General features: G+C 39.8%; 1 protein-coding gene across 7 annotated transcripts; it reads right to left on the reverse strand.

The window, feature by feature from the left end:
* Positions 1-6,348: 6,348 nt before the first annotated feature.
* Positions 6,349-11,405, reverse strand: LOC122979674 (zinc finger protein 239-like). Of its 7 annotated transcripts, XM_044347330.1 has the most exons (4): positions 11,302-11,401; positions 11,089-11,168; positions 9,327-9,474; positions 6,349-8,033 (listed from the first exon to the last, which is right to left on the reverse strand). In XM_044347330.1, the coding sequence occupies exon 4, from the start codon at positions 8,022-8,024 to the stop codon at positions 7,047-7,049; it is 978 nt and encodes a 325-aa protein (XP_044203265.1). In that variant the 5' UTR covers positions 8,025-8,033; positions 9,327-9,474; positions 11,089-11,168; positions 11,302-11,401; the 3' UTR covers positions 6,349-7,046. The 7 variants fall into 7 exon arrangements, with proteins under 7 accessions (XP_044203265.1, XP_044203266.1, XP_044203269.1 ...); XM_044347331.1 differs by lacking the exon at positions 11,089-11,168 and having other exon boundaries at positions 11,302-11,405; XM_044347334.1 differs by lacking the exon at positions 11,089-11,168 and having other exon boundaries at positions 9,327-9,452; positions 11,302-11,370.
* Positions 11,406-11,916: the final 511 nt, after the last annotated feature.

The raw sequence follows: 11,916 nt of genomic DNA on the forward strand, positions 1-11,916 counted from the left end.
GCCGTAAGCGGGCCTGTGGACGGCAGGCAGGCAGCCCAGCGCTGTGACCTGGAGCAGAGGTGGGCACAATTAGTTTCCCCTGTGTCTCATGTCAGCTCAAGTGGCTCCACTTGTAATGTTTTACAGAAGTGGGGATGAGGCCAGCGCAAATGAGACAAAACGCTCAGCCAGGACAAGAAAGCGTTGACTTTTCATCTTTTCTAGGATTGAGAGAGAAATAATCCTGTTGATGAGGGATTGATTGATTGATTGATTGTCAGATTTCATCAGATCACAGCCACATTTCCATGTAAAAGTGCATCCCGCTGGTGAGGTTTCAGATGGTTGAAAAACAAGAGTTTCCATAAGTCTGCCCTGAAAAGTGGTTGAGAATTGCTTGGATGCTGCAAACAGGGATAAGAGCTTCTCCAGGAATTGTGAAAGCAGGATATGATGTTTCCATGTGCAAACACACAAGCAGACAGGCTTACTCCAAAGGCCAGGTGATTGTGGGATACTGCTACTGAGATAAATGCAGGTCCATCTCTTAAAGCACACAGCAGACAATGCCATATTATGGTAGTTTGGCCAACCTAGCTGGTCAATAGAAAAAATCAATTATCATTTCTATATTATTTTTTATCATTATATTATTGTTGTTGTTGTTGTTGTTGTTATTATTATTATTATTATTAATATTAATATTATTATTATCATCATCATCATTACATCATCATCATCATCATCATTATTATTATTATCATCATCATCATCATCATCATCATCATCATTATTATTATTATTATTATTATTATTGTCATTATTATTGTCATTATTATCATTATTATCCCAATTAATAACGTGGTTCTTGGAATGTAGAAAAGCAGAGGTCTTCCTGTATGAGGCTGATTTTCTCACTCAATGTGTAGAGTTGAAAAGGCGGCCAATAACTTTCCAGGAGATGAAAAATAAGCTTCAGCGTGGGAAAAAACCCCCCACAATTGAAGATCTCACGTCATTTACTCAGCAGCCTGTTTACAAGTGTGTTGTGGGATACTAGATTGTGCTTAATAATTGAATGATTGAATGGAAGCTGTTGATGAACTCAGGCTTTTGGTTGTTGTTTGTTTTGTTTTGTTTTGTTTGTTTTGTTTTTTTCTTTTTGTAATTCATAAGTTATGTGATGTCAATGAAAACGAAATCCGCCCGCGTGGATGTGCTCACACCTTGGACAGGTGCTGCACTGTGTCGATGACGGCAGCCTAAATCTCAAAACAGCACCACCAGCCCATTGACTTTGCGCTGTGGCTAAAAATAGTATTGCAGCTCATTTCCCTCGCGCCGTTGCCGCGGTGATGCTGAACGTTCGATTCTGCTGGTCAAGGGTGACGTGAGACATGACAGGTGCTTCACATTATCTAGCGGCTCTTGTTTGAAACGGACAAAACATGAAAAGACTGCTACAATGACAGCTTTGGAAAGATGAGGAGGATTATTTGGCTCATAGTTGACCTGAGCAATCAGCATAGAGGTGATAAAAGTCAATATTTGATGGATATGTCATCAGATTTGTTGATAAACACCTTCTGCGCAATCATTGGTCAATTCTTACTTACCCATAGTTCCAAGGGGCATTATCTGTCAAATAAAAGCCAATAATGAAAAAATTCAAGTAATTTTAAATGTGAAAGTATTTTTAGACGGGAGTATAGGAGAAGCTGGGACTTTTTGACATGGAAACAGCCCAAGTATAAGAGGAAGCACCATGGGTGAGCCCGGCATCAGGTCGGACACCTATAAATAGCGCCGGAACTTTACGGTCTGTTAGTAGCCGCTTAAGCTGATGCCTTGTGTCCTACGGTGATTGCGTTGGCTAGTGCTGGTGGGTATTAATGGAGGGCAGCCATAACATGTGTCAGGAGTAGAGACTGATCATGACATGCCCTCTACCCCAGTACTGTCGATGCATATTCCGGCACCAAGGGTCCCCCAGCTTGAGTAGTTGCTTTTTACCTCAACTCATCATGTCTTTGCCATCAAACTCGTTTTTAACATTTTGCTCTCTCAAAGCATCATGTCATCCAGCTCATGTGCAGCTGCCGTATCCTCACCTGCTCTTAACAATGTCAGCCACATCACACAAATACCCTCATTCAATGACAAGAGCAAAGACTATTTCAGTCAAGGCACTTTTCAACTTGGCCTGATCATTGACTGTGGGAAAGCACCGTGTTTTGACAGTTTTTTTTAAAGGAAAGCTTCACACTTTTTCAAGTCTCCTGTCCTAAAACAATAGTCAGGTGCCCAACTGAAGGTGGACACGGCTTTGTTTTGTTCCTGGCTCTAATCATTCCTCCTGTTCACACTGAGCATGAGAAGATCCCTTCATAAGGCACTTAGAGTGTAAGTGATGGGGGCCAAAACGCACAAGGCTCCTTGTGTAGAAAAAAGTCTTTGAAAGTTGAGTTGAAGATAATATGAGACTTGAGCCCTTGAAAGTCAATGCCTGAGAGACAGTGGTGAGGAGATTGTGCTGCCTGAGCCTGAGTCCTCCAGAGCGGGGGTGTCCCTGGACCATAAGGCGGATATCCTGTCGTCCTTCAGCGTCTTTGACCCCGATGCCGCAGCTGATGCACAGAGAGGAGCCCAGGTTGGCAGAGCCGCCGTAAGCGGGCCTGTGGACGGCAGGCAGGCAGCCCAGCGCTGTGACCTGGAGCAGAGGTGGGCACAATTAGTTTCCCCTGTGTCTCATGTCAGCTCAAGTGGCTCCACTTGTAATGTTTTACAGAAGTGGGGATGAGGCCAGCGCAAATGAGACAAAACGCTCAGCCAGGACAAGAAAGCGTTGACTTTTCATCTTTTCTAGGATTGAGAGAGAAATAATCCTGTTGATGAGGGATTGATTGATTGATTGATTGATTGTCAGATTTCATCAGATCACAGCCACATTTCCATGTAAAAGTGCATCCCGCTGGTGAGGTTTCAGATGGTTGAAAAACAAGAGTTTCCATAAGTCTGCCCTGAAAAGTGGTTGAGAATTGCTTGGATGCTGCAAACAGGGATAAGAGCTTCTCCAGGAATTGTGAAAGCAGGATATGATGTTTCCATGTGCAAACACACAAGCAGACAGGCTTACTCCAAAGGCCAGGTGATTGTGGGATACTGCTACTGAGATAAATGCAGGTCCATCTCTTAAAGCACACAGCAGACAATGCCATATTATGGTAGTTTGGCCAACCTAGCTGGTCAATAGAAAAAATCAATTATCATTTCTATATTATTTTTTATCATTATATTATTGTTGTTGTTGTTGTTGTTGTTGTTATTATTATTATTATTATTAATATTATTATTATCATCATCATCATTACCATCATCATCATCATCATCATCATCATTATCATCATCATCATCATCATTATTATCATCATCATCATCATCATCATCATCATCATCATCATTATTATTATTATTATTATTATTATTATTATTATTATCATCATCATCATTACCATCATCATCATCATTATTATTATTATTATTATTATTATTATCATCATCATCATCATCATCATCATTATCATCATCATCATCATTATTATTATCATCATCATCATCATCATCATCATCATCATCATCATCATTATTATTATTATTATTATTATTATTATTATTATTATTATTGTCATTATTATCATTATTATCCCAATTAACAACGTGGTTCTTGGAATGTAGAAAAGCAGAGGTCTTCCTGTATGAGGCCGATTTTCTCACTCAATGTGTAAAGAGTTGAAAAGGCGGCCAATAACTTTCCAGGAGATGAAAAATAAGCTTCAGCGTGGGAAAAAAAAACCCCACAATTGAAGATCTCACGTCATTTACTCAGCAGCCTGTTTACAAGTGTGTTGTGGGATACTAGATTGTGCTTAATAATTGAATGATTGAATGGAAGCTGTTGATGAACTCAGGCTTTTGGTTGTTGTTTGTTTTGTTTTGTTTTGTTTGTTTTGTTTTTTTCTTTTTGTAATTCATAAGTTATGTGATGTCAATGAAAACGAAATCCGCCCGCGTGGATGTGCTCACACCTTGGACAGGTGCTGCACTGTGTCGATGACGGCAGCCTAAATCTCAAAACAGCACCGCCAGCCCATTGACTTTGCGCTGTGGCTTTTGTTTTGTTCCTGGCTCTAATCATTACTCTTGTTCTGCAGGAGAAAGGCAACTGGGGAGCAGAACTGAAGAGTCCTGCATCGCTGCTGTTGCTGTCTCATCTTCTAGAGGAATAAACACCCGATCCTTCTCCGATCCGGAACAGTTTACCGGCAGAAGTTTGTTTTTTCAACTTTTGGGATTAAGTGGATTTATCTTCAATCTCACTTCTTACCCTAATTTGAGCTAATACTGGAGTCGCACACCACCTCAGCTGCTGTCATCAAAAATAAACATATTAAATGCTGGTGAGTTTATATAATTCTAATGTTACACAGTATGTAGATATCGATGTGTATAAACAATAAGATTCCTGCAGTATTTATGCCTTTACATGACATTATTTCGAGTGTGGATGGAGCAGCTACAATGTTAGCATAGCTCTGATGTCAATCTGAGCTCCATACAAAAAAGCATTTTAGCAGTTGTTTGCTTGTCTTGCGTATACACCTGACAAAGGGTGAATTCAGACTTTTTACAAATCGACATGATGTAGTTATTTTGGCATCCTTTCAATCTGCTTATTGCGATTAAATCACAGCAAAATCTTAAACGTTTATTTACACTCAAACTGGCCGTTCTTAACAGAGCTGTTTAGAGAGGATGAGAAGGCTGCTGTGGCGCTTGATCCTTGTGGTATTTTGACCAAAGTATGTCAGATACATTTGATTTAAACCTCCAGGGAACTGTGTTAACTTGTGGAAAGGGGGTATAATATGGCCTTTTAAGTGACATGACAGCTTCAATTTCACCTGAAGCATGGATGTATTATTAGAGCTGGTTACTGGATTAAAAATGGTGCCCATTCAGTCCTATAGGAATTGCTTGTCAGGCACATACACCAAGACAAGTTTCTAGCTTCTGGGTTTGCTTCCACGTTCAGTTTGTACTGAATATGCACAGTACAGTTTCTCCGCCCGGCCCTGCCTGCGAATTACCCCCTGACCCATAGACTTTACATTGTGATGATGTCATAGATTTTTAAATCGCTTCTTTTGGCTCAAGGAAAGTTTTACAAATATAAAACCTCCATGGATCAAAAATTCATAATAGAAAGTCATAATTGAATTTCTTTGCAGTTGGAGGTGTCCTGTCAACAGTTTTACAGACGTCTCCTTTACAATGGTGGTCTATGGGAAAAATGCTTTTTGGGCCACAGGGGGATTTTTCACTGCAATACTGTGAGTGACCACTGGGAAAAATTGGCTGTAAGGCTGAGTGGTGGCATGATATCCAGCTCTTATTATACATCCATCACCTAAACTCCTCAGCATTAGCACAATTACAGTATCTGAAGAACAGTTTGTAACTATTTTTGTCCACAGCAACGGACTAAACCATGTGCACCTTTCGGGGGTGGGTGGGTGGGGGGGGGGGGGGGGGGGGGCACTTATAGTTTAAATATAATGCTACTAACGTGAAATATCAAAATTGCAGATAAAACCACTCCAGGCTTTATGAGGGCCCTCCCCATGCCTGGGTACTTCGTTCCACTATTCCCCTCACTAAGACACTGCCAGTCCGTGTATTTTCTGGAGCTTGTTACCATAAAACTGGTTGTGAAAGACCAAGTACCATGCTCTTTCTAACCAAATCACATCTGTGATCCTGTTGTGTGATCCATTCATCACACGCGCAGGAGAAACACGGCTGTCACATCTGCAACTGTGTTCTCAAACAGAAGGGAGATCCACACAGCTCCACAATTCACCTGCAAACACTGTAGTTCAAGGGCTACACATGAAGGTTCTTTGGGTGCCATATTGTGCCCTGCACTTGAGACTACATATCCAATCTAACAGGGGAAAAACACCACTGGCCGCCTCTCAGCAGCTCCTGAACTTCTGCCATCCACAGCCTGTAAGACCAGTTTAGGGCCAACTAGGAACACATCAACCTCACCCTCCAAAGCATCCATCCTCAGTGGACCTGCTGGGCAGTGCATCGAAGACCACAGCGGGCAGTGAGTGTTCCCCTCCATGACAAAGGGATCCTCCTCTATCCATCCAAAGTGAAGTCTTATCTGCTCCACCACCTGTGGGTGTCAGCACCACTTTCTGGGTGGGGATGTCCCTTGAGGCAGCAAGAGACATGGTTATAGGGTGGGCAATTATGAGAGGAAAAGAAACTACTGAACGTGCTTTGAAAATTAGCCATGAATTGATGTCATCACTTTTTTTGTTCTTTATTGAATTGTCAGTTTGGTCCTCAGCCATACAGACGCAAAATCATCAATATCTCAATATCTCAGACTCATCTGTAGATAAGTTGTCCAGATTTTCAACATACTGAACAGAAGAAGGAGCTTAAAGTCAACAGCTGGAAAATAGTCGAGCCTTGGCCTGTGCTTTAACCCTTTCATGCATGAATTATGATAACCTCAGTCAGGATTTTTTTTCCTAAGTGTTTTTATTCTCCTTTGGGCATGAAAAAAAATATTTGAACTTAATTTTTTTTCAAACATGGGATGACACACTATAGTCCACTGTGGTGGCTGATGTGCAACTATACCATCAAAACCCATGCATATCTAAGAAAACGGCTTTTGAATAGCTGTCCACTGTAGTGACCACTATGCATGAAAGGGTTAATACAGGTCTGATGTGTCTATAAGAGAGTGAGTGAGATGAATGAAATGCATCCGAAACAAACAATGGATTACACACATGCATCACTAGATCCATCACACGTAGGTGGGCGAGTTGAACAAACTCTGCCAACAAATATTGAGAAATACGTAACGGAATGCAAATACATTGAATAGCTATTGCTGAAAAAATACTGACCATATATGGAATGAAATCAATGTGAAATGTAATGATTACGACATTAAAATCAAAACACATTTTTTTCCCTTCCTACAAACAGTCAGTACTCTTTTCATTTGCTTTGCTGCTGCAGCGGTGGTTCTTCAATGACTTCAGCCAAGCATATGACTTCTTACACTGTGAACAGCTATACAGTTTCTCTCCAGTGTGGACTCGCAGGTGTCGCTTGAAAGTACCTAAATGATAGAAACTTTTCCCACATTGGTCACAGCAGAACGCTCTCTCTCCAGAGTGTACAAGCAGGTGTTGGTTGTAACTACTTAAATAATAAAAACTTTTCCCACATTGGTCACAGCAATATCGTGTCTCTCCAGAGTGAATCCGTAGGTGTTGGTTGTAACTCTTTGACTGACTGAAACTTTTCCCGCATTGCTCACAGCAGTATGGAAGCTCTCCAGAATGAACATGCAGGTGTTGTTTGTAACTACTTGAATAATAGAAACATTTCCCACATTGCTCACAGCAATACAGTTTCTCTCCAGAGTGAACAAGCACGTGTTGGGCGTAATTACTTGAACTTCTAAAAGTCTTCCCACATTGGTCACACCAGTATGGTTTCTCTCCAGTGTGGATGCGCATGTGTTGTCTATAAGTATAAGAACGACTGAAGCTTTTCCCACATTGGTCACAGCAGTATGGTTTAACTCCAGTGTGGATACGAAGATGATCAATGTAGTAACTACGCCGACTGAAACTCTTAGCACACTGGTCACAGCTGTATGGTTTTTCTCCAGTATGGGTACGTTGGTGCAGCTTCATTTCATCAGAGCAGCGGAACCTCTTCCCACATTGTTCACACTGGTATGGTCTCTCTCCAGTGTGGATACGTAGGTGTTTTTTATAACTACTTAAATAAGGGAATCTGTTCCCACACAGGTCACAACGATATGGCTTCTCACCGGTGTGAGTACGCATATGTTGTTTGTAACTAGATTTCAAAAAGAAAGTTTTCCCACATTGGTCACAATGGTATGGCTCCTCTTCAATGGGACTTCTGTCCGTGTCCATTTGGTTCGACTAAGAAGAAGATAAGAGACAGAGAAATAAAGGTCAATGTAGGACTTGATTGTTAATTCACATGAAACAACATTATCACCTCCTGAACAATGTACTTGAGATCTACTGTAGCCTATGTGTTTGATTTACAATGAAATGGTGGCCATAATGAAGAGTGGTAATGTAAAATGCCACTACAAACACCAAACATGCCCATTTTAAACTAAATTATCCCCAGAACATGGAAGAATTGCTGGGCAAATCAAATCAGGAGAAGGCATCTTGTGATGAGATGTACTTAAAAAATAAGGTGAAATCAGGCAGCAGTGCCTGTGTTCAAAATAAACCCGTAGAGAAGTTCTTACAGGCCGTTCACACATACAGACTCAAAAGCTGAGACAGAGAGAGGCTGCTATTCATTGTGATGGGAGTACAGAGACACTACAGAGGAAAGTTGAGATGGATTCATGTGGAAATGGAAGCATACAGTTACTACTCACTATGTGAAAAAAAAAACACTGATCATCACATTCTCCAGCTTCCTAATTCTTTAAGATATGTCTTTAATGAGCTACCAGGATCCACTGAAATAAAAAGAACCACCATTGTTGGTCCTTTAGTACAAGAGATAATTTAGAAAATTAAAAGTATGCAAATTACATGCTCAACACAACACACCATCGACACCAAATATATATACATATAACTTTTTTTTTTTTTTTTTTTTTTTTTACCTCTGGCAGACTGCTTACCTTTGTAGAATTTAAGGTTATTCACTGGACTTGAACTGCTTACATTTCAATAAAAACTGGAAAATTTGGGGTGTTCTAAAACTTTTGACCAGTAGCATGTAAGTGTGTGTGTGTGTGTGTGTGTGTGTGTGTGTGTGTACATACACACAGGAAATTACATTTTTGAAACTTGAAATTCAAATCAAAGAGGGGAATTCATAAAACAAATAAACTCAGATAAATGGTTTTCTAGGTAAAACATTTCAGTGTCATCAGATAAATATTATTTAAGTATTAAATGTTAAATATTATTAAATGTTCAATTTTAACATTAAGCATCCATTAGTGATTAGATTTCACAATTAAGAATTCAGTTACTTATAAGATTACAGCATCTATGTTCATAAAATAATAAAAGTTGATCACAGTCACCTAAACTGATGACAGGTTGGGTTAGGGTTAAACATTGCGCTCAAGGCTCTCTCCAGATACATCTCCAATAGATAGTTAAAACATGGAAAAATACTGCTTGATTTCCCATAATTCAGTAGGAGCATGGTAAATAGCCATGATAGAGCCATACCTGCTAAATCAGAGCTTGACTCTGATCCAAAGTGTTCTTGATGGTAGTGTTTTTATGATGCTGTTATTAAGAATGTCAGCTGGAAATCAGAGGAATCAGTGGCCAAACTGGACTGAGGAGGAGAAACTTGTGCCGTCAGGTGAATCTGCTGAAAGAAAACAGATAATGCAAAGTAAATATGATGTCAAAGTATCTGCGCTCAATAAGTAACAGATGACATAGTGTCCACACAGTTCTTCCTGTCTGCCTCCACTCACTCTTCAGTCACTTTGTTCCTCTTCAGTAGAGATAAGTCACTGTTGGAGCTTCCCTAAAGCCTTTTCCCAACTTATTTGAGCCTTAAATTACACTAAAATAATATTTATTTATCATTTAAGAGATTTGTTGATAGCATGAATTAAAGTTGAATTAGTTAATATGAATAAAATAAATCATATGAAATGTGAATAAGCAGAATCATCTGTTCAAATGCTTTTAAATAATCAAGCAGAGCAATGATGAGCTTCTGTTGTCTTCAGTGTCTGTGACTGTTGTGTGAACTGTTGTGAAAAACTGGACGGAGCATCCAGACTGACGTCTCCAGTATGTTTGAACTGATGCTCTCAGTTTTCAACACGACAGAATAAACAAAGTTCAGTTCAACACACAAATGCACATGTATGCACGTGTGTGTGGTAGATCCCATCCAGAAGACTGACCTGATTACAGATTCTGCTTCGTTTGACTGCACTACTTCATGTTCACTAATTCATACAACATGACAGTCAGAGTTAACCACAACATCCAGTGTGGTGTTAGGACTATAGAGAGAAAAGGTGTTAACAGGAAAAATCTGATTAATGTGACAACCTATGTTAATATGAAGGAGTGAATTCAATATTAGAAAGTATGTCACCACCACCAAAACACAGCTGCTAACAGTCTGAATGCTAACGTGACAAAAACTCACAACACTGAAGTCAGTTTCTGATTCAAGGTTAAGGGAAAAGTTAAGGGAAACATAAATAATGATATTTAGTGGCTGATTCTCCGTTTTTTCACCACTAACACTTGTGAAAAAGTGTTAGACATCGTAGCAAAAGCCTTCACGCTGTTTAAACCCTCTTTCAGATTTGTGAAACCTTTATTTTGCTTGCAAAAACAGAAAAAACACAGATATGTCTCTATCCAGACCACATTAGTCCAGGTCAAAAACCACTACACTTAGCCTTACCTAGGATACTCTAGAGTCATTAAAACACAGTTTCAGATTTGTGAAACATTTATTCTATTTGTGAAAACTGAGAAAGGGCGATTTAACAGATATTATATATTAGAAGAAATTAGACGAGTCTAAGTATAGTGGTTTTGATCTGTCACTGGTCTAATGTAGTCTGGATGCAGAAATTTCAGTGAAATCGGAGAATCAGCCTAAATATAGTCATTTATGTTTCCCTTAACTTGACTCTGAAGCTAACTTGAGCGTCGTCAATAACTAAGATCACAGGATGAAGAAATATCTCCAGACATCCTCAAGGCTGCAGACATTCCTGGAGTCAGGATGCTAAAGTAACGTTTTGGTCCACTGGCTAAATGGCTTGTGAATGTTCTCATTTACCAGCCACTCAATAGATTACCATAGACTACCAGACACTAGCATAATTTACCAGCATTTGGCTGGTGCTAATTTTGTGCCCTGCCTGGAGCTTATCGACACAACTGTGTAAAGCTTCAATGTTTGAGAAAGTTTCGTTTCAGTCCAACACACAGTTATCAGGCTCACCTCAAAGCTTCGTCATTTATGTTAAGACTGCTTCCAGCTGTCAACACGGAGTGCTATCAAGGTTCACAAAGCCTCTCTGCCTGCAACAAGCAAACTCACAGCTAAAGACCAGCAGGAAGCCGTTTGTACTGAAGACTGGAAACCTTTAAAACCAACGTACTATCATCAAACTAACGTAGACAGAGGAAGACACAGAGCAGCAGACAGTTTTACCTTTTCTGTCGTCCCTGTCGCACTCGTGAATGTATTTTCTCCTCAACATTCTTCCTCTTTGTGTTTATTGTGGGATGTCAGTGCATTACCGCCACCTACTGTGTCGGAGTGCGTAGACCAATAACATTACATCATCGGTATACTCATTGCTTTTCATAATGATAATGATAATCATTTAAGTAATTTAACAATTCTTTCAAACTCCATTCCAGACCTGCCTCATGCATTATTTCTCTCAGTGTCTCCCTTTCTGAAATATATTCACTACATTGCCTAATTATATGTTGCGCATCCTCCGGCGCCGGATAAAGATTTAATGAACGTTTTACGATTACACATAGCATTGAATCAAAACCTGCATGCCCACTCATTAGCCGTGTAAAGATCACATCTTCTCTATGATTATGACATCCTCCTCTAAACGTCTTTAAATGAACAGACTTCTGTATCCTATAGTAATGTCTCCCTTTGTTGTCTGAATTCCATCTCGCAATCATGGTGGCATTAATCATGGCTGCTCTGATTAGAGATTTTGCTTCTCCAATACCATAAACTACTTCTTTGCAAATCTGTTTGCTTGTTCATTTCCTTTCACACCTATATGAGCAGGGATCC

This window comes from Thunnus albacares, chromosome 3 (assembly GCF_914725855.1).
Source record: "Thunnus albacares chromosome 3, fThuAlb1.1, whole genome shotgun sequence".
NCBI classification, from domain to species: Eukaryota; Metazoa; Chordata; class Actinopteri; order Scombriformes; family Scombridae; genus Thunnus; species Thunnus albacares.

Coding starts and splice junctions, on each gene's coding strand:
- LOC122979674 (XM_044347331.1), bottom strand. CDS start 8,024: ATGGACACGGACAGAAGTCCCATTGAAGAGGAGCCATACCATTGTGAC.